The sequence below is a fragment of the Corvus kubaryi genome, unplaced genomic scaffold (assembly GCF_017639235.1).
Source record: "Corvus kubaryi isolate FWS band 111438036 unplaced genomic scaffold, C.kubaryi_AGA036_p1.0 74, whole genome shotgun sequence".
In the NCBI taxonomy this organism is placed as follows: domain Eukaryota; kingdom Metazoa; phylum Chordata; class Aves; order Passeriformes; family Corvidae; genus Corvus; species Corvus kubaryi.
In genome coordinates, this window is record NW_024582061.1 from 11888585 (window position 1) to 11910378 (window position 21794).

Here is a 21794-nt window from a genome sequence, read left to right on the forward strand (position 1 = left end):
ATGGCCAAAAATTTGAGCTATGAACAAACACTGCTAGAATTGAGCTGGATCTTTGAGTTAAACTTGTAAATGTGGGGGAAAAAATCCTTCCGTTTAATATCATTTGCTCAATCCCATGGAGCCCAGCAATTAAAATAAAGATCATGAATTCCTGAACAGAGTGGAATAAAAATCCCCCATATCTGGCCAAGGACAAAACCTGGCAGTGACTTTCACATTCAGAAGTAAGATCAATATTCATTGCCTCAGCAGTGAGAGTTCAGTTGCAGTTTCTCTGTGCATTTCTCCTCATGTGTCTGAAAAGCACCCAGCATGCTGGGTTATCAACAACCCAGGTTTTCTGTTCTTCAGATAATTTTTGGACATAAGTGTGGCATATGATTTACTAACCAGAAGCTACAAAGACATTAACCACAGAGGTTATCTCACAATACGTTCACTACACACTGATGTCTTTCAAAAGCTAAGAATTTATAGATTTTTTTGTAAGACAGCATATAAATTTTGAGATGCATTCTCTGTACAATACAGCTGTAACAACTGTAAAGATTTTTTTCAGTTCTGATTTTATACCTCTAGAAAAAGAGCTGAATATTAGAAGTATTTAATACCTTCGGCTGCAGAACCAGTGGTCTCTCACGCTGCTGTCTTGGATACAGAAATAACCTCTGTGTAGTAAATGAATTCTAATTAACTTTCAGTGCATCAGTTTTGATTACCAGTTATGTGTTTGCTGATAGTTGCTGGACCAGCAGGTTATCAGCAGTATATTTCTCACCCCATGGAGACTGAATTGATTTAAAGCAGAAGGCTGTCTTCCTGTAAGGACACATCTCCAAAGAAACTGCCGGTTTTGTGTCCTTGCTCTGGCCTGCATGCCACAGAATCCAGGCTGCCAGAAGCATTCTGAATGTTTTGCCTCATTTTGTGTCAAATATGTAGCAGCACCTGGAATTCACATCTCATCTGTCTCTCACCTTTTAATGTCCTGGACTCTGGAATCTTAAATTAATATTTAATCATCACAGATAGTATTCTTGCTTATTCCTCCCTCACAGCTTTGCACAGTCCCTTTGTGGAATGAGCTTTTCAATAGGCATTTAAACTTTTTTGTTCCTTCCTCTCATAAGAAAATACCTACGAATGGCCACTGAGCACTCTGGGACCATTTACTGTGCTTGTACCAACAAACAAGGGACTCAAAGGTACAAATGTAAGTAAACAAGAGAAAGGGTTTCACATCAGGGGGGATTTGGCTTCTGCAGAAGTCTCATCTGTGTCATGTTTTGATTCAGCAGACACAGATAATTTACTCTAGTACACTTCTGGTCACATTTAAATCTACGGGCCACAGACTGCATTTTTCCCACTTGAAAGAAAAACAAAATAATTTGGTGTGTTAGTGTAGAACAATGTCACACCGCAAGTAAGTTTTGGACTGTCTTACATGACTATACTTAAAGTCTTTTCATTTGGCCGAGACAGGGATTGAACAAAGCTCTGAATTGTCAGCAGGGAGGCCTGCAGGTCACCTTTTACATAAGGGGGATAAAGAAAAAGGCTTTAGTGAAAAAAAAAAAAAAAAAGACTGATATGTAAGTAGTCAGCACCTTCCACTGACATCAGGACAATTCTGGAGGCACCTACTGCTCATGCAGGAACATAAGGGTATAATGTGAGCTGAACTGAAACCCAGAGTGGTCTCCACTTTGTTCAGACTCCATTACTTCACAGGAAAACATGTAAATTCAGAATGTAACAGCTGCAGAGACAAAAAAAGCATTCACCCATGACTTTTTTTTTTTTTTTTTTAGATTAAGCCTGCATTGAAATAAATCTCTGTTCCTCTGCTTTTCTAGATAAAGGATCTTCTGAAAAATAAACAGAAAGCCCAGTACTTCGTTAAACTCCATATTATTGCAGGTCAACTGAACACCAGTAGCTTGAATAATACTAATGTAATATATACTTTGACTGGCAAGTCAGGAGAGATGTCAAAGGGAGAAAAGGTAAGTGGCCTTTCAGCCTCCCACAGCAAGAATAGTGCTCCCTGTTCCCTCCACAAGGAGTAGGAAAGCTCTTTCTGCCAGGAGATATCAGGGTGAAGATAACTGTTGGATTATGAAAAACCATAGCTGAGGCCACGTGCTACAAGGAGTTCAAGTAAAACTTGAAACCTCACTGGCATCAAAGTTCCCAGTAAAACCAGTGAAAAAGTAATTAACTTTAGACATGTATCAGCCCTGAGTGACTTGGCAGACTAACACAGACTGGTCTAAAATGTTTGCTAACATTATTTTAAATCTGCAGGTATGACCAGCAGAGCTGGGGGGGGGCAGGGGAGGGGCATTAAGAGGACCCAGGTGAAGTAAGAGATGGCAAGGGGAGAAAGAAGCCCGGAGTTTATGCTGGAAACCTGTGAGTACTGCTCACATGGAGCAAGCACTACTGAGCTGCAGACCCCACCTCCCACTGAGCATCAGCAGCCTCGGAACAGTGCAGCAAATGGAAGTCCTCAGCAGAGACAGAACACATGGCAATTAACCATGGAAGATACATAGCAGAGTTCATCATTAGCCCAGATTATCCAATGTCAGTAAACATCAGGGCAGTCTGAACACACAGTTTAAAAAACTTGTTCTCTATGGATGATACACTAGATTTTATAATCTGGAATTACTGTTCTTCGTCCACTATGTGTCTCTTAATAGATTGGGCCTATGTGGAGGCTGAAATCAAGAATTTCTCATGTTTTGCAGTATATCAGTGGCATCTGAGAAGAAATATCTGTCTTGTATGTTTAATGAATACACACTCCATTTGTAACAGGAAAATATCCTTGCTGTCTGAGCCCTGTTTGTTTCCTGCAGGCTTCAGTACAGTGCAGAATCAGCAACATTTTGTTGTTTTAAATATACATAGAATATAAGGAAATGGGTTGTAGTCCCCCAAGATTACAGGAGCTGACCTTTGCAAGTACAACAATATTTTAAATCATTTCCTGGCAGATTTTTATTACTAGCAGTCATTAGAACACTTTCAGGTACCCTGAATTCACCACAGGGCCTGTCTCTGTTTCTCTCCTGAATTTTGCTGTCCTGAAACAAAAGAACATTCCAGATGAAAAGGAATTGTTTCCATTTCCTTGATAGGCATTGGAAGCAATCTTTAGCCTCCCCAAATTTAAATTGTTTAGGTGTTGGCAACAGGAGGGGGTCTTAGACTACGTTCAACCTGTGTACTTACACTGCTGTCATTTTGTGTAAAGAATTCACTCTCTCTTGCCTGGCTTCTTTCAGGATAATCAATTAAGAATTAGAATCCAAGGAGGAAGGGCAAAAGGAAAAATTTTGCAGGGAAACATTATTGCTTCCAATGGAATTTTGCACATTATTGACAGAGCCATGGACAATGTGGAGCCAACACTTGAGAGCAGCAAAGAGGTGAGCCATAAGTTATATACATACAATGTCAAACTTCCTTCTGAAATAGTTTCACATCAACTGGATGTGAAGGAGGATGACTGACAGAAACTAAACAGACTCTACTGAGACATTGCACATCAGCTCACAGAAGCAATACTCTAAGAGAAAGGTAATGACACAGTTTCCACAGAAAACAAACATTCACCCTTCTGCCGAGCTGGTCCATGGAGGGTACGGATGTTCTCACTGCATCTGAGTGGCTCCTTGGAAAATTGGCAGTCATAATCAGTGAGTTTCACTGAATGCCAGAATCACATACTGAAAGGAGGGACATCTGGACAGACAGGAGGCAAGACTTGTATTCAAAGTTGCAATTCCTCCCCCCAAAAAGTCTAATATTAAAAAAAATTGATTTTGAATGCTTTGGGTTTTGGTGCCTTGCGTATCATGCTCGCTTAAACACTCTCTTCCTTATGTTGCATTTGCCAAATATTTTACTCCTCTACCTTTTCTCATTGGGGATGAAGAGGTAAAAACCCTTTCCCCATACACACACAGCTTGTGTTTCCTGTGACTACACAGTATTTCAGGACAATGACAAAATCTAACTATAAGCCAGCATAGCACCAGGACCGAAGTGCTGCCATCTCAGCCATTTCCAAGCACCACCAGCCCCCCGAATGAAATGTATTCAATCTGTAACAACTGAGACTCACACAGTAAGTCAAGAAATGTCTCATGAGACCAGGCATTCATTTCATGTTCCCAACTAAAACAAATTTTACTTTTATCCCCTTTCAGAAAACTATAATGTCAGTACTTCAAGCTAATGGAAGATACAGCCAATTTACATCTTTGTTAGAGGTAAGGATCCAGAAAAGCAATTACATAAAGATACTTTCAGATGTTCTTTGACATTAATATGTCATTTCTCTTTTATTTTTAAACCAAAACAGAAAACTGGCCTAGGAATGGATTTACAGCAGGACAACCAGGCTTACACAGTCTTTGTTCCAAGTAACCAAGCTCTGAGTAATATGAAAGCTGAGGTTCTGGATTATCTGCTTTCTGCAGAGGTACAGTCCCCTTCTATAAGTCAAATCTTTCTCAGATAGGACATGCATACCTGTATTGTCCAATCTAAATTAGCTCCTATTATCAAGGTTGAAAAGCCATCTCTAACAGTTAAAGATCCAGACAACACCTAGAGAAGAAGAGGTTTTGGGGTCTCCCATCACATATTGGGATGATGTTCCTCCACACCAGGCCCCTAACCCTCTGCTTTTGCCCAGACATCGCAGCCTGGACAGAATGGCAAAGCCCCAAAACTTCTCCTGGAATGCATCACACTTGGTGGGAACAGTCAAGGGAAGCAGCTGCCACAAGGGCTCCATTGGATGGGAGTCACTGCTGATGGGGTCCCAGGAGGTGGATATTGGTGTCCTGTACCCTGGACATCTCCTGCCTGTCCCAGCACACATGTATGTCATGAAAGGCCCATGTCAAAATAAAACATGGTGTAGGGGTGAGGGCATGGAATGCCAGGGTGCCCAACACAAGCTGAGCACCACCCTGACCCAGAGGTTCCTGGTGCACCAGCCAGTGATGCTGTTTCCATCCCCATGTCCACTCAAGATGCCAGGCTGGGTTTGTGAGGCTCATGTTGGGCTAAAACAGCCTCTTTTCTGCACTGGCAGGGTTCCTGGAAGTTGCTGGAGCTGGTCCGATATCACATTGTCTCCAACACTGAGGTGAGCGCAGCTGCTTTGCCAGCCCAGAGTGTAAGAGCAAGAAGCACTGCCAGGGGGTACTGTCAGGACTGCAGGCACAAGTAGCAGGAAAAGGACTTGCTGCCATTGAAATCAAGCTCTCTTTGACCCTATTCTGCTAAAACCAGTCTTCTGCTTTTCAGAAAGAGCTGGTTTTTCATCCTCTAAGCAGGCTCCCTGCTTTTCCTTGGGGGGGAGGTCCATCCCCACCCCAGCCTCTGTTGTGGGGAAGGAAGGAAAGAAGTGACTGTATGCTTAGTGAAAGGCTCTGTTTACATCATCTGAGGTGGTCACACTCCCAGCACAGAGAGTGGGATCAGAGGGAACATGAGATTCATGTGTACCTTCATGGTACCAGCACTACCATCTCCCCAGTGGTCTATGGATGCACACGGGGCCATTTTTAGAGACAAGTATTAATTTTAATTAGATTGGTTGTTATAATGGGAAGAAAAATTAATATTCTTTCGAGCAATAAGGTCCTCACATGCAGGAACCAGCAAGCTCAGTCATGACTTAATGACACTAACTTTGTTACACAAGTAGATTAATCAATGGGAGGCTGAGCGCATCGATAATAATTTTCTCACCCCAGAGAAAGTCTTTCTTGTGAAATCTGTCTGGATTTGTAAAGAGTAATGATATTACACTTCTCTCAACCAATTTATATTCATTTCAGCTAGAGGTTGCCAGCCTTGTCTCAATAGAGCACATCAGGACCATGGCAAAGCAGTTCATTCACTTTAACAGGACCAGCACTGTAAGTCACAGAGCTCACCTGTGAGCAGCTCACTCTGATCAAGTCAGCTTTGCATGCAGGGGGAATAAAAAAAGGGAAAAGGGGAGGCATTAGCAGAGGAATTTCTTGCTGTAATGAGGCAGGAATTTTCAATTTCCAATTCCCACCTACTGTTAGCATTAGTATTATAAAGGATGCAGAGCAAATGGTTGGTATGTAAGGAATGACTACAGAGTTTTTGCCTTTATGATTATCCACAGTCCAGGAATGATCCTCATTTATGCTCTGTCTAATTGAAAAAAAAATCTATTTAAAATATTTAAAATCATTCTGTTACATATTTTAGTAATTTTAAACACTTATCGATGCACACAAAAATAATTATTCTTTTTATCTCTTTAATGTTATAGTCTCTGAACCTGGAGTGCCCTAGTTGACACATTTTTAAACATGTAATTTGTCAATACTTTTGAAAACCAAACTGATCTGTTAGGTTAACTTCCTTCTGTTCTGGAGTAGCACCTATAAAAATTCTTGTAAGGGCAGAGCAGCTGCAGAAGTAAATGCCAAAAGAATACTTTTTTCCTCTCTCCTGTAAATTTGGATAGATCCCAGGTTCTCTCTCACTTCCCCCCTCCTCTGTCAGAGAGGACACCAAGGCATGCTTATGCCCACTGAAATCAGTGCCTAAAGTCATCAGTAGCCTTCTCATTTTGGCCAGTCTATTATTCACCAGTTCCACAGGCTAACAGTGCAGATTCATAGAAAAACTTTGGATACCTCTGTTGAAGATCAATATTCAAGAAAATACACAATATACGTGTGCTTCTTGTATAAGCAAGCATAATAAAAATTAGGTAGCAAATTCAAAAGAAGTATGACTAAAAATTTTAAAAATTTAAAATTAAATCCTCAGAAATTGAGGTGCTACAAACAATTCATTATTAATAATAATTTCTTGTTTCAAAGGGACAAGTCCTGGTGAGTGGAGAAAAAATGGAAGAAACAGATGTAGTTGCAAAAAATGGGCGCATTTATACCCTTGAGGGTGTTCTCATCCCACCCACAATTGTTCCAATCCTACCACATCGGTGTGACGAGACAAGAAGTCAAGCCACAAAGGTAAGGAAATCACGATTAATCTGTATCTCCAACTCTTCCATACAAGGCATTCCAGCTTCCTCTTTACTAACTTTCTCTAATACCATCCATTCGAAAGAGGTGCTTTTGGAAATTAATACATCAATGGCCACCAGACCAGCAGTACTGCAAACAGGGAACTCGTATTAACACATCCTATACCATTTTAAAAAATCTAGTTGTTGCATTAACCCTTTGAAATATATTGTCTCTCCAGTCCAACTCTTTCCTCCAGTTCCCGAATTCCATCTGTGCATACAAGTACCTGGGAATGTACAAGTATCATGTTCTCAGGGAAAACTCTTCCCTGTTTCCCAGGGAAACCACTCCAGATCAATATTTTCATTTCTATTAAATATGCAGGGAAAGGAAACAGCAAGTTAAAATATTAACATAATAATTTTATATTTATATATTAGAAATACGTAATTTTCAGCAGCCACAATATTCCCTAGCCCTACTTTCCTCCAGAAAAAAACTGTTCCTATTTAAAAGGGTGGATTTTGACAAACTTTGCTCAGTTAGGTAGAACAGTACAGGCCTTTACTTGGTAACACTCAGATGTTATTTCTGGTAAGAGGGCTGAGTGTCAGTCCAGTCTTACACTTGGAGTAAGCACAGCTCCAGTGAGCTGCCTCTGGACCACGTTCAAGTCCATATCTGGGCCAGTAACAGTTCCGGTACAAAAGGAAAACATTTAATGTCTTAGCTTACAACAGTCCAGAACCACAGCCTTGAAAGAGGTTCCCAGCAGAGCTGGACAGCATCAAAATGTAATGAAGAAAACACTGTCAGTAAAGATCTATTGCCTCAGGCAGTAACTACAAGTGCTGTATGTGCAGTATAATCATAAACCAGGCAGAGTTCCACGCATCAATCTCTGATGCAAAAAGCAATCCACACCCTGAACACTCCAGTTATCTGAATTCCTTACCAAAAACCTACCTAAAAATCACATCCAACATCAATCAACCCTAAAGCAACAGCCAAAAAATTATTTAAAGAAAAAATAAACACTATCAGCCACAAAAATTATTCCCCAAATTTAAGTTAGGCACTTCTGTCAGCCTTGAAAGCTTCATGCATAGTTAAAAACATGGTTACATATTCCAAGATTTAAGCAGAGCACTGCTAGCCAGGAGAACACAAACGAGCAATGGCTTGTGCGGTTCTGACTCTGCACCAAGCATTTCCATTGCTCTCAGAAAACAGAAGTAACACCACCTAATAAATATTACTTGCATTTAAAGAGTTAAAAGACACAAACCTTGTAGGAACTGGTAGATCTATACACATACAAGAACTTTGCATCCCTAAAGATGAAACCTTTAGGCTAATGTATACTTATCTATGTAACCAGACCCAAATGCTGAAAGCTGCACCTGACCCTAACTGAAGGACAGCAGGGCTTATTCTTAATGTCACAAAGAGCACAGAAGGGACAACAGGTCCTCAGTACCTGCCTGATGTGTGGACCATGGCTAATTTTGATGATCTCTGACAAGTGGTGCTCGGAGCACTGAAGGAGCAGCTGACCCCAGCTCCCTGCTCCTCCTTCTCCCAGACATCATCACTCCTGTGGCAGAGTTGATGGGAATATATGTCTGTGCTCCCATTACTTCTCTGTAAAGGCAGTGTATCAATCTACTACTCAAAGTAGGCAGAACTGACCTTGCCTGCAGGTGCAGACAATTTTCTCTGTCCTCTGTTGGGGCATAGCAGAAGAGAGAGACCAGACTCCCTTCCTCAGGCACAGGAGGGAGCAAGTACACATCAATGGCTGGAACCATTTCAGAGAGGGAAAGAGACTGAGTAGGTGACACCAAGTGGTGCTGAGCAGCAAGGAGAATACCAACAGAGGGAAACATTGCCCACAACAACCAGACAGATTTCTAAGTTCTAAAGAGGCAAAGGCACACTTACAGAGATTTTCAGAAACACAAAGGCAACACCCTATATCAGCTTTAGACATGACTACACAGCTTATAAAAGAGCTTTTGCAATGTCTAAATGCATTTACTAAAATACATCTGACCCACAGGCCTTTAAAACATAGTAGTGGTATTGGTACCTCAGCTATTTGCTGCACAAATGCTTTTGTAAGTCTGGTCTTTTATTCCTTTAAGTCCTGTCCAACATGAGGGACTACTAAACCCGTACCTGATTCTTTCCCCAGAGCTCCAGCAATAAATCTGTGGGAGAAATGCCATAATTCATGTTTATTATCTCCTGTCCAATGGCTACAAAACACAGTCATGTAGCACATCAGATGCTGGCTCTAGGATTTATGGTAACTTGACTGAAAAACAAGACATTGGTAGTCACAAGGAGCACAGCTTTGACAAACTCCATATCCACACTCTGAAAGGTTCAACCTCTCTGAAGTTGTGTGTTGAGCTTGTAGAGAACTCACCCTTAAAACTGCCAATGGAGCTTACATCTCCTCAGTAATGTAACTGCCAACCTCTGCCACCACCACATGGTGATAAATTGTCTAGTCAGGAAAACTAACCACAAGGTGAAGACAAAAAAATATCTATGTACCAGTGGATCATAGTGGAGTGCAGGATCTACGATGTGGAAGCAAAGAATATTTTTCTCTTTGCCACCTGTACACAAAACAAATTTCTCTTCACACTGCCTACATTCAAGACTCAACTAAGCAGTGGTTTTCCAGGAAGAAATAAAATATTCTCATAGAAGTTAAGTGTGTAGCCTTCACTAGACTCTCAGACAATATTAGTTATCTTATTATACTGAGCTGAATAGAGGACATCAGTGCATTCATGCCCTTGTTTTCTTCTGTTGAGGAAGCTTCATATTCCTTAAAAGAAGGGAGTGAGGGAAGGAAAAATGGAGGAAAAAGGGAGAAGGTGGAAACGAACAACCATTCTGCAAAAATCAGAGCCGGCAGATATAGCCCTGGTGCTGCCCCTTGGTTCCAGATTCATTCTCTAACACTTAGAGGTCATAGAACAGACGTACTTAAAATGTACAGGGTATGCTGTCCATAAGTATGCATCTCAGCAGTTGGTATAATGCCTTTTCAAATTCCTATCCCTATTGTTCCCACCTAGGGTGTGTGTGCAGGTTGTTTACCACACACACTCAGTCCCTGTCCCCAGGATGCACAGCCCATCATGGGTGACATTTCCAGACAGGCTCAGCAGTTGCACAAAAGGCACAGGTGGAAGGCATGCCCATATGTTGGTTACTGCTCTCCCAGTACAGTGAGCAAAAGAACCAGATATGAATACAGGAGCCTGCATAAAAATACAAATATAGATGGTACTTTCATCTCTTTTTGGCAATGACTGAATCATCTGGTAATTTCAGCATTTTTTTTGCTGTTGCAAAATTCCCTGTATACTTCATAGAAGCTCTTATTTGTTCCTCAGGTTAAGTTCTATTTCAGCCGAGGAGAGATGTGAGGAATGAGAATCACTGTGATGACGCTTTGAGAGTTAATAAACTGAATATGTTTAAAATAGACCTCACATCTGTTAAAAGTTTCCTTTTGATTAAGCGTCCTCCCTGAAGTAACAGTCTGCAGACACAAGTTCAGGAAGGATTGAAGAGCTCCCATCTGCTTTGTATCTAAGAGATGCAAATTTAGCCGCACATCTCTCCACATACAAAATTCAAGTCTAGCTATCATGGGAATTTTATTCCCCATTTTATAAAAATTCACTGATAGTAGTCCTGTGAATTAGTAGACAGAAACAATGAAAAGGAATTTCATATTGTGAAAAATACATTATTTAATAAAAGTTTAAAATGCAATAGTAGCAAGGTGCTTTCTGTTCTCCAGGTAAATTGTGCCATGATATTAAGACTGTGTCACAGAATTCTACATAGTTTACAAATAGTAATGCTTCCCCTTTTGTGCATGGTCCAGCCTCTCTCAAAACAGAGGTGCATTATTGAACACCCAACCTTTCAAAAACTCAGCTGTGCTAGAAACTGCATTATAACAGTAAAGGTATAGAATTGCAGCTCCTTAAGGTGAAGCGTATGTAAAATTTTCCAAAATACTATCTTATACATGGTGAACTTTCCTTTTGGAGTTGAGAGATGTTTGGACATGTCCATGTAGCTTCCATACACTTCTACACCAGGCTGAGAGGAGCTAGTGTACATCTCAGAGCTAAATATCAGGAAAAATACAGATTAGCTGTCCTATGTTACTGACAACAGCACACTCATACTCTGCCATGCAGGAGTTTACACATAAGGCTCCAAGAGCAGGTGTATTCATTTTCCCATACAGCTTCACCCATGAAGAACAAGACAACTCATCCCCTCCTGGTCCCAGCCACTCCTCTCCCAGAATTTCCCATGATATTGGGTAACAGTGAGTGGGAAGCACCCATAGGAGCCATGCCCCGACTACTGCTTGGCAAGTCTGGTTCTTGCAGAAGTCATTAGCCCCCAAGAAGTACTTATATCCTTCTGGCTTCTGGGGCTCCTAAACAGGCTTCTGCACTTCATGAGCACCACTTGGTAACAGGCAGATAAGTATAAAAACCTGTAAACTTTGTAAGCCTTTTGCTGATTCCTATTTCCCTTGAATCACACATATAAATGAGTCTTTTCTAATACACTCTCTCTTCATAAATAAACAGATCAAGAAACCAATTCACAAATGAAACAAGAGATACAACTGAGAAGGCCATATAGAGCTGCATGGTGGCTAAATCCCACCCTGGTGCAGAGGGGAAGGAGGAAGACCAAAGCTGCATGCCTGGCTGTCACAGCATCTCCCTGGGGTGAAACATCTTGAGGTTCCTGATCTCAGATGCAAAGGAGACTGCCTGCATCCTAATGGCACTGCACTCCCACTGGCAAATAAGAGAGTGTACACAATATGAGCAGATACACACTGGTGTGTTCATAAGTGGGGACACGATGGGGATTTCTAACACTGAGTCTGATGAGAACAAGGGCAATATCTGGTGGTCTGTGCATCCCCTTATTGAACTGTCAGTGCCCCTCCTGGTTTTTAAAAAGGCCATTGTAGAGCTGGTTCTGGTTCAACACAATGCTTTTCAGAGACAGTTATCTCTATGGGCCTTTCCCAGAGGGCCAAAACACAAAGATTTGGTCTTTGTGCCCTGCCTCTGCCCTAAAGCACTGAAAAAGAGGATATTCCCTTTATTTTGCAGGAACCAAAGTGTTGCAAAGGCTTCTTTGGCGCTGAGTGCAGACCGTGTCCAGGAGGTTTCTCCAAACCCTGCTCAGGAAATGGGCAGGTAAGCAGAGCATCCAGCAGCACCCTGCACTCCAGGGGAGGAAGGATGAGCTATGTCCCAAAAGTCCCAGGAGCATTTCTGCACAGCAGGAATATTGGGCTCCACAAGAGCAGCCCCCTCCATCTGTGTGCAGTGATGGCCATGAATTTCAGGTTCAGTTATAGGCAGGAGGGAAAATGAAACTGTCCCCTCTCAGATGTCCAAATTGCAGATTTCTAGGGTGCCAACACACAGCACACAGGCAAGGCTGAGTGGCCCATTCTCATGCTTTTAATTTGCACAGCACAGAGTAATGGCCCAGCTCACTATTCTCACATAGAAACTGCAAAGAAACATAGAATATACAGCAGTAAAGAAAAAGCATACGGTTTTTGCTTTGAAACACCTTTTTCAGCAGAACTGGGGTTCTTCCTGAGAGTCTATCAGAGTCACAAAATATCAACAGGCATATAGTCTCTTTTCTAGGGTAAAGACTTGTTTGAATTCATACATAACAATCAACTCCCTTCCATACCACAGTGCATGGATGGCCTGGGTGGAAATGGCACTTGTGTTTGCTCTGAGGCATTTCAAGGCTTGAGCTGCCAGTTCTGCTCAGACCCTGGCAAATACGGACCTCAGTGTGACAAAGGTAAGTGCAGCTGTACAGCCTCAGCACAAGAGCATGGGCTATTTCTTTTGGACCCTAGTGATGTCCAGGTAGGAGTTAACTGGTTGCTAAATAGTCCCTGTGGAGGATGAGAAAGATGTTCCTGGGTTATTTTCATTTCTTATTTCAAAGGGACACATCATAAGCCCAAGGTCAGTGCAAATACTCTAAATTACTTTTCCCATGGGGCATAGCTTGTTTTATACTAATTTATTGGTTTTTTTTAATTTCTGTCTCCCTCACTTAAGTAATTGAAAAGAAAATCTTTGCTATTCTGTTCCCATCTGCTATTGCCCACAACAGAACAGATTCTGCCTGCAGTGACAACCATATATAATCTAAGAAAAAACAGATCTATAAACAGGTCATGTTGAGGCCACTTAACTACCCTTACTGAATAATTTCTGATCTATTTTATAGTTTATATTCTGCACTGACAGATTTAATCCTACTGAGCCAAACCATAATACATTTGAGAGTTTACAGCATACATAACATCAAACATACATACATTCTGCATCTACAAAACAATTTTTAGTCTTTTTTGCTATGAAACAGCATGCCAGTCATGAAGCATGGCTCACTTGAAGGTTCAGAGGTACATGGACAAAAGCTGAGACACGAATTCCATTAGGAACTGTGGCAGTTCCTATACTCCAGTCCCACCAAAGTAATAAGTGTTTGCTTTACTGGTCACCACTGGCACTACTTTAGAATGCACAAAGCTTTCCTGCTGTGTCCTTTGGGTACACTGCTGTGCCTCCCAGTAGCACTAATCCACCCAGTCCTAGAAAAGTGCCGGTAGGTCTGTGCTGCTGCTCTGTGTACCCAGCACTTTGCAATCTGTGGGATGTGTGGGCTCAGTGTTTAAAGGCTTACCCTATCACTGAAAGCACAGCAAAAGTCATGCAATTAATAACTTTAATAGTCTAGGACATAGCATTTTGTTCCTACTTCTCTGAAGCACTTTGAAATTCATTGATAAGTGCACTGTAAAAATACAACAGGTTTTAAATAGTTACCCATAGAACACACCGGGAAAGACACGGCTAGGATTAACAAACAAGTCCTCCATCAAAGTGAGATTAAAAAATACAAAATCTTAGATTCTTGAAAAAAAATGGGAAGAGCTGATTCATAAGAGATTGTAAGGATATCGTAAGGATAAATGCCTTTTTCCACTATGGAATTGCACATTGTAATTTATCTCTGGTAGAGTGCCTCTGCCTTCATGGGCAGTGTGATAACCGAGTAGACAGCGATGGGACCTGTCTTCCTGGATCATGCAGAACTGGATACACAGGGAAACTCTGTGAGAAGCAGATTGTTCCCTGCGAGCCCTCCCTGCAGCTCTGCCATGCACATGCAGACTGTCACCTTAGCAATGGCACAGTGAGGTAAGTCAGTAACTTGCTTCAAATTAATATTCACTATGCTGCAGCTCCTTCCCATTTGTCTGACCAAAACTGTCCCTGGCAGCAGGACACACACAGCAGTCACTGCAATACTGCTATGCAGCAAATAAGCAATCATGCACCACATCAGCCTTGAGTTGCAAGATAATAATTAAGAGTTCTCAATACCCTGTACCTCATATATTTACCACTGAAAGATAGTTGCATACAGATCTGATCCTCAGTTAAAAGGCTCCCTTCCTACCAACATCTACAGAGGCTTTTAGGAAGCTCTTATTTCTAACCATCCCTTAGTGATCTAGGAGTTTAAACCTTGCTGAAAAAGAATGAAATTCTCTGTTTGGGGATAGATATCTCACTCTGGTCAGCTCTGATACGTTTTTCATGGCACAGCACTACAGAATTCAGCACAGGTTCCTCAGTTCTGACAGGACTGGTCACAAAACTCTGTCACTGCTACAGCTGCCTTGCACTTGCCTCAAGCTCACCTTCACATGCAGCAAGTTCGCCTCTTGGTGCAGTGTATCCATAACGAGTCACAACAAAGCACAATGGGGGATGCTGCAGAACCTGAGAGCTTAAGTAATTCCCTCCAACAAAGGTTAATCCTGGGGAGGGACCCTGGGAGACAGGGGGACTCACTGTCTTGCATGCATTTCAAGGAGAGAGCCATCTTGTGTCGCTAAACGAGAGCATAGGCAGCCCATAAATAATTTAGAGCTGTTAGCTCAACTTTGCAATGATAACATCAGCTCAGAATTAATTTCACTCCCTATCTTGTACATAGAGAATGGATCCCTGATTTGAGTCAATTAACCCAGTCAACATTTTGGAAAAAAAAACCCATAATGTGCACACTTGAGCTACTTGCATCACGAATCCAAGGTTACCGATTTTAAGCTGCCTATAAATAGCACGTTGCAGTGGAAAACAATCACTTCACTTTAGAGCTGTCCTGTCACGCCTAACGCCTCCTTCCTCCTCTTGTCTCTGTAGCTGTGTTTGCAAACCTGGCTATGAGGGAGATGGCTTGAGCTGCAGCAAAGTTGATCCTTGTGCTGCTTTAGACCCTGGTGGCTGCAATATCAACGTAAGTATGTGCTTTTCCCACAGAAAGGTAAGCAAAGGGGAAGGTTTTGCCAGAAACTTTTGCAGAAGAGTCAGAGTTTTCATTGGAGTTCCAGGCTCTTTCCCCAGACACCACAATGGCTTAGACAAGCCTTATGGCTAAAGCCAGCTGTCCCCTACGAGTCCTGAATGGATGCCTCTGCATGTCCCCCAGGCTGAGTGCATTCAGACAGGCCCGGGGGAGCACAGATGTGTTTGCCAGGCAGGATGGACAGGCGATGGAAGGGACTGCTCAGCCATCAACAACTGCCTGCTGCCCACCACGGCACGGTGCCACAAGAATGCCACCTGCATATACGTTGGGCCGGGTCAGGTAGGTCCTCACATTCAATGCCACCTTCAGCGCAAGTCCTCAACCATTTTGCTGTGCCAGAGCTTGCACTTCCTACCCTCTTTTCTTCCCCAAATCCTCCTCTCCCTCACAGCCACAATGTTATTTCCACATGGTGCTCTCTACCCAAAACAGTCTCCCTAAATTCCTATCCCAGTGCTGCCTCCTTTCTATGTGGTGGGGCTCTGGCAGCAAACACATTTTTTGTAAGTGCATTAGTAGATGTCAGGAATAAAGGTCTTCTGGAGATATTAATCAGTGTCATTCCACTGAAGTCAGTGCTAAGCTACAGAAACACAGAGAAACTAATTCACTGTGTCTAGAACATGCACACTATTTTAATCATTTTAATGAATTGCTGTGTTTTGTCGAAACGACAGAATGACTGTAAGTGTAAGGATGGATTTCAGGGGAATGGAATTGAATGCACACCCATAAACTCGTGCCTGGAACAAAATGGAAAATGCCATCATCTGGTGAGTAATTAATCATTCCCCGAACAAAGTGTTCAGATACATATCACACCTCGCCTCCTGCGCACACCATAGAATTTATTTGCCATTTCAAACCTGCAATTTCTGTTTGAGAAAGCACTTCCCAAGCAGTTCTACAAGCACAAAAAGCTCTGTGTGAACCACATCAGTGTGGTACATGAGCTGAGGACAGGCTGCAAAGGGCTGCTCCCAAATCTGCCAGTACAGAAGGATTATCTCGAGCCTGCAATAAATAAATGCTGTTTCTCTACCAGCAATTACAACATGGATGCATTATCCTGTTAGGATATTTACCCAAGGCAAGCATCTCTACCCAGGCATCTATCAGCTTTATCAGTAGCTGCATGTGCTCTGCTGCAGCCTTTAGTCCCAGCCTCAGGTGGGGCACAGGGACAGAGCTGAAGTGAGGAGCACTGGGGAGCAGAGCATGGATCTGCATAGCCAAGTGAAAGAATAGGGCCCAGAATACATAGGGAAGAAATAAGACAAGGGGGAGCAAGGGTTTAGATTCCTACAGACTTTGTGCACGGTGGGTAGGTGAGGGGGTTAGTGCCCTGGGCTGATGGAGTGTGTCCTATAGGAAGGTGAGAACACCCGAAGAAGATGGTAAAAAGATCCTGTGTGAGTTTATGCTTGTATATAAATGGGTCCTAGTAAGAGGCTTTACAGATCATCATTGCTGGAGTGGTCTCCTGAGTATTTGACAAATTCTCTCTCTTTCTGGTTTGAAGGCAACTTGTCAGTTTGAGTCTTCTCGTGGCTGGGAGTGTGTGTGCCCAAAGGGCTACGAGGGGGACGGTAGAACATGCTACGGAAATGCTGCAGATGTAAGTAAGGTGGTCACTTCCTCTGGGCACAGGACCTACTGCACACTAGATCTTAACCACAGAGAATGGCAAAGCCTTTATAAACAGTCAGAAAAACATGATGCTCACCAGTGATCTCTGCAAAGAGTGTTCCAATGGGAGACACTTGACTGACTCATAAATGATCTGTTGTGTTTAGAAGCATGGCTTAGAAAGGGGCCTAAGGGAGCAGAGCATATTTCTGGCTTCAAACAAATTGAAAATTTGAAAGTGAAAACAAATTGAAAAATGCCAGTCCCAAAGTCCAGACCTGCAGAAGTGCTAAGCACTCACTTCCCAGCTGGGAGCATCAAGCAGTCAGCTTTTCTGAAGTTCGGCACTGCAGTCTCTCTCAGTGGAAATGATCAATTTATCATGTTGAAACAAACTGTGATGACCCACAGGCAGATAAAACCAAAGCAAGTCAATTGGTGAAATAAATATGCATTCAAAAGCACAGGAAAAATGGAAGTGTCCTCAGTTTCAGCTCCTGGCAACAATCTTACATGGCTCTCAGCACTATCTGCCACCCGTGCTTATAATATCATCTATCTCTGTTCTAAGTACTGTGGCAGAGTAAGGGCTGGGTGATGTGTAAGATGTACAAATACCAGCTAAAACAACATATATTTCAATTAATTTTGCATGGAGTTAAGAGAAGAATTAAGTTTAAAATCACAGGAAATTAATGCTTAGCCTGGGGTCAGCACATGATATGTACCAAGATCAGGTACACACCTAAGCCCTAAGCAATCCATGGCCTGATTTTCAAGAGTTGGTAACTCACCATTCCCATTATCAGAAAGTACCAGTATTAAAAAAGCATTTATATCCTCTCTTTTCACACACACTGAAAACATCCTCCTCCATATCACATCAACCAGGCCGGACAGAGTGAGTTACACCAGAGGCCAGAGCACTTTGGTAATAGCTTACAAACTCACTGATCTCTCTTCTTTCTAATCAGGAGCTATCCACTCTGTCAGAAGCATCTGCTTTTAACCAGTGGGTTAATGTAAGTACACTTCACGGTTAATTTTTGTAGAATGCTCAAGTTTGCAGAAAAACATGAGCCTTGTAGAGTTTAGAAATGGGAACCTCACAGCAATATCTCCATCAGAGAGAGGAAGCTGAAGATGAGGAGAGGCATCAGGGTGCCTTTCCCACCAGTCATGGAGGGGTTGATCATCTAGTTCCCTATTTCTGCCTGAAAAACAACTTCTGAACCCAAATTCAGCAAGTGAAGCTCCATAAGCAGCAGAGCTGGTTCCAAGCCTGCTCTCTGAGGCAGGGAGCTACATAAGCCATGCCTAGCTTTGAATGAAAACACGCTGCAGGCCAGATGACCAGCAGCAGGATGCAAAAGCAGAGACTGAACATGACCCCAGATGGCTCCTTCCAATTTCTCTCATTTGATAAAATGACAGGTGGGAAGGGAAGACAATGCCTTACCCTCCCTATTTTCACTGTGCTCCACGGCAGGAAAATGCAAGTGTGTGGCCAGTCAGTGTGCTGCTGGCACAGCAAGAGAGCAGGAAAAAACTCAGTCTGTGCAGGCCTGACTCAGGTGCAGGAAATAGAATCATAGAAGGGTTTGAGTAGAAAAGGACCTTTAAATGCCATCTAGTCCAACCTCCCTGCCATAAAGCAGGAACATCTTCAACTAGATCAGGTTGCTCAGAGTCCTGCCCAGCCTGACCCTAAATGTCTTCAGGGATGGGTCATCCACCACCTCCCTGAGCAACCTCTTCCAGTGTTTCACCACCCTCACTGTAAAAAAAAAAAAAAAAAAAAAAAAAACTTTCTTATATCTAATCTAAATCCATCCTTTTTAAGTTTAGAACCATTATCCCTTATTCTTTTGCAAAAGATCCTGCTAAAAAGTCTGCCCCATGTTTCTTACAAGCTCCCTTTAAGTACTGAAAGGCCACAAAAGGTCTCCCTGGAGTCTTCTTTTCTCCAGGCTGAACAACCTCAATGAGGAAAGAGATTAACTTGTTTGGCTCCAGATTATGGAAGAAACACCAAATTAGGTTTTTGAACCCCGAAGTTCTGGATACATTGGTTGTCACAATCTACTTTCTATTTTCACATGCTGTCATTTATTACTGGGCCAGCAGTAACATTAGAGGTCCTACCCTACTGTGATTGGCACTGTATGCAAAAAGGTCAAAACCAGTCTCTCCCAGAAAGAGCTTAAAACCTAAATATAAGAGGGCTATAGCAAATACATGGCAAACAAAAAAGAACAGTGATGTGTTAATGAATAGCATCAGAAGAAGTCACAGCACTTTAGTTGTTTTCAGGCTTTTCAAAGGCAGATGGCTTGGGGATCATTAAAGCACATAACTGCAAGGAACACCTCAGGGAGCTTCTTAAGAGAGCTCAATGTGGCTAATTCAGGTCAGTTGTCTGCCTGGCCCTGAGCTCAGATTGTGGCACTGGACACTACAGAGAAACGAAAGAATTTAAAGGAATTGGGCACAAGAGGAAATGCTGCTCACTTGTTAATGTGCTCTTTAGATAATGAGGGAACAAATCAGAGGGAAGATTCTGTATAATCTACTGAAACAGATCTGGAAATTTCTGCTACACTTCAGAGAAATGCTATCACTTAAAATAAACATCGGTAACTACAAACATGAGCGAAATAGGGATATCCATCTGTGGGGTTTTAACTTTGTACTCGAGCAGGAATGTGATGTTTACCATTTTTCATAACCAAATATATTTCTTGCTAGTCAGGAAGAGTGAGAAGGGGAAGTTTGTTGCTGTTTCTATACTTAAATATTTGGAAGGTGATAGGGACAATGGCTAGAGAGAAAGATGATTTTAACAGAGACAAAATTCCCAACTATTTAAGGGACCTGATTCCCTTCTTGACTTAAAACCCAATATGGGTAATGAAGGACTATCCAAAGCAAACCATCTTCTAGGCAGCATACCAGCTGCAAAAGGTAGAACCCAAACTCATATTGCTCCCTCAAGTTTTGCAGTATCAAAAATGGCAAGTTGTGGAGTCTGTGAAAAGTTTGGAGAATCCCATCTTCAGCAAGATCACCTGTAAATATTTAGCTCTCCATTTTTTACTCAAAAAAAAAAATTTCCACACAACTGGAAAAATCCTCTCCAGTGAAGGCTCTTTCCATCCTTAAGGCAGCTAAAAACATGGAAGATGAATTAATTCATGCACACCACAGATCTCACAATCCCCATCTAAAATTAGATCTGTCAGCAGCAAGCTCCACTGCAGTGCTTAGTGGGCACAGATAACTCTTGGACATCTTGAAAAAAATCCCTGCCATGTTAAATAGTCTTCTTCCAAATGGGAACATTGTGTCACAGGAGTTTCTCATTTCATGGTTCATAATCCTTCTATCTATTAAACAGCATGGAGTGCTCTGTAAGATCAAGTTACTTGAATTTATCAGTAACCACTAGCATTTATCACCACCATGCTTTTTTAAACATTCAAGTGCATAATACAAGATCTATGAGACAGGCTAACTTTTGTGGGAGTCAAGTTATGTGTGCCCTAATAAAAAACAATCCTGACCTGAACATTATTTGTGCCCTTTAAATGCTGGCAATCTATTCTGTAAAAAATAGACACTCATTGACCATTTTTGTACAGCTCTAAGTGCTGCTGTTCAAGTCATTGCTCAGTATAATAGTTTTTCCTTTCCAGGCTGGTCACAAAGCACGTCACATACTCCACCTTGTTTAAAATGTCACCAGCTACTATTTATAGACCACCCTTAGAATGAATTATTTTACCCTCTTTACTTTCATGCAGGAGGCCAAGATAAACTCAATGTTGTCCACAACCTCAAACCTAACTGTGCTTGTGCCTTCTCTGCAAGCAATTGAAAACATGGATGAAGATGAGAAAGCCTTTTGGATGTCAGAAAGTAACATTCCAACTCTCCTTATGTACGTTAATGGTTTGGGGGGTTGGGTTTTTTAATTAACTCCTTTCAATGCTGGACAAGCCTTTGGTTTGAAGCCACTAGAGCAAGACAGGTATTTTGATTTTAAAGGAAGGGCATAGGATTCCCTTTTTAGTTCCAGTGGTATAAATCTCTGTAGCAAGTCCACTGGAAAAAAAGGCATTATTTGTATTATGTCAGAAATGTTTAAAGCCAAGCTAAGATCAGAATATGGCTGAACAAGGTGTTGTAGAAGCAATTCCTGTTTAAAACCACGGTTTTAAAGCACACTAAGCATACCTATCTGAAATAAGAGAAAGAAAAAAGAGAGAGAAAATACAAAACATTCAAATCCAGTTAATTTCCTTTAGGTATCATGTGCTGACAGGAGCTTACAGCTTTGCTGATTTCCAGAATTTATCGTCCTCTGACATGCTGCCAACATCGCTACAGAGCAAATTCCTACACTTGTCTAAAGAAAATGGGGTGAGATGACCTGCAAACCACTGTGGTATCACACACCAACCCCTGACCATCACTGCCACTGACTTTCTTGTATTACAAAACCATGCAGACATTATGCTTTTTTTAAGAGACCATGTCATAAAATTAAAGGCATAGTTCACGTATACCGGGTCCTCTGGCAGAAACATTAGCTTGTTCATCTCCACCACTTGA

At 41.9% G+C, this 21794-nt stretch overlaps 1 protein-coding gene across 1 annotated transcript in view; it reads left to right on the forward strand.

Annotated features, from left to right (window-relative positions):
- STAB2 (stabilin 2) overlaps positions 1-21794 on the forward strand; it is a 77862-nt gene that overhangs the window by 18075 nt on the left and 37993 nt on the right. The window contains exons 11-28 of the mRNA XM_042050672.1: positions 1131-1213; positions 1860-2009; positions 3300-3443; positions 4227-4289; positions 4382-4501; positions 5123-5176; positions 5874-5954; positions 6903-7055; positions 12239-12325; positions 12845-12956; positions 14191-14371; positions 15386-15479; positions 15672-15830; positions 16229-16324; positions 17074-17169; positions 18155-18202; positions 20984-21120; positions 21488-21602. Coding sequence (XP_041906606.1) covers positions 1131-1213; positions 1860-2009; positions 3300-3443; positions 4227-4289; positions 4382-4501; positions 5123-5176; positions 5874-5954; positions 6903-7055; positions 12239-12325; positions 12845-12956; positions 14191-14371; positions 15386-15479; positions 15672-15830; positions 16229-16324; positions 17074-17169; positions 18155-18202; positions 20984-21120; positions 21488-21602 — 1973 coding nt within the window. The remainder of the gene's footprint in view (positions 1-1130; positions 1214-1859; positions 2010-3299; positions 3444-4226; positions 4290-4381; positions 4502-5122; positions 5177-5873; positions 5955-6902; positions 7056-12238; positions 12326-12844; positions 12957-14190; positions 14372-15385; positions 15480-15671; positions 15831-16228; positions 16325-17073; positions 17170-18154; positions 18203-20983; positions 21121-21487; positions 21603-21794) is intronic.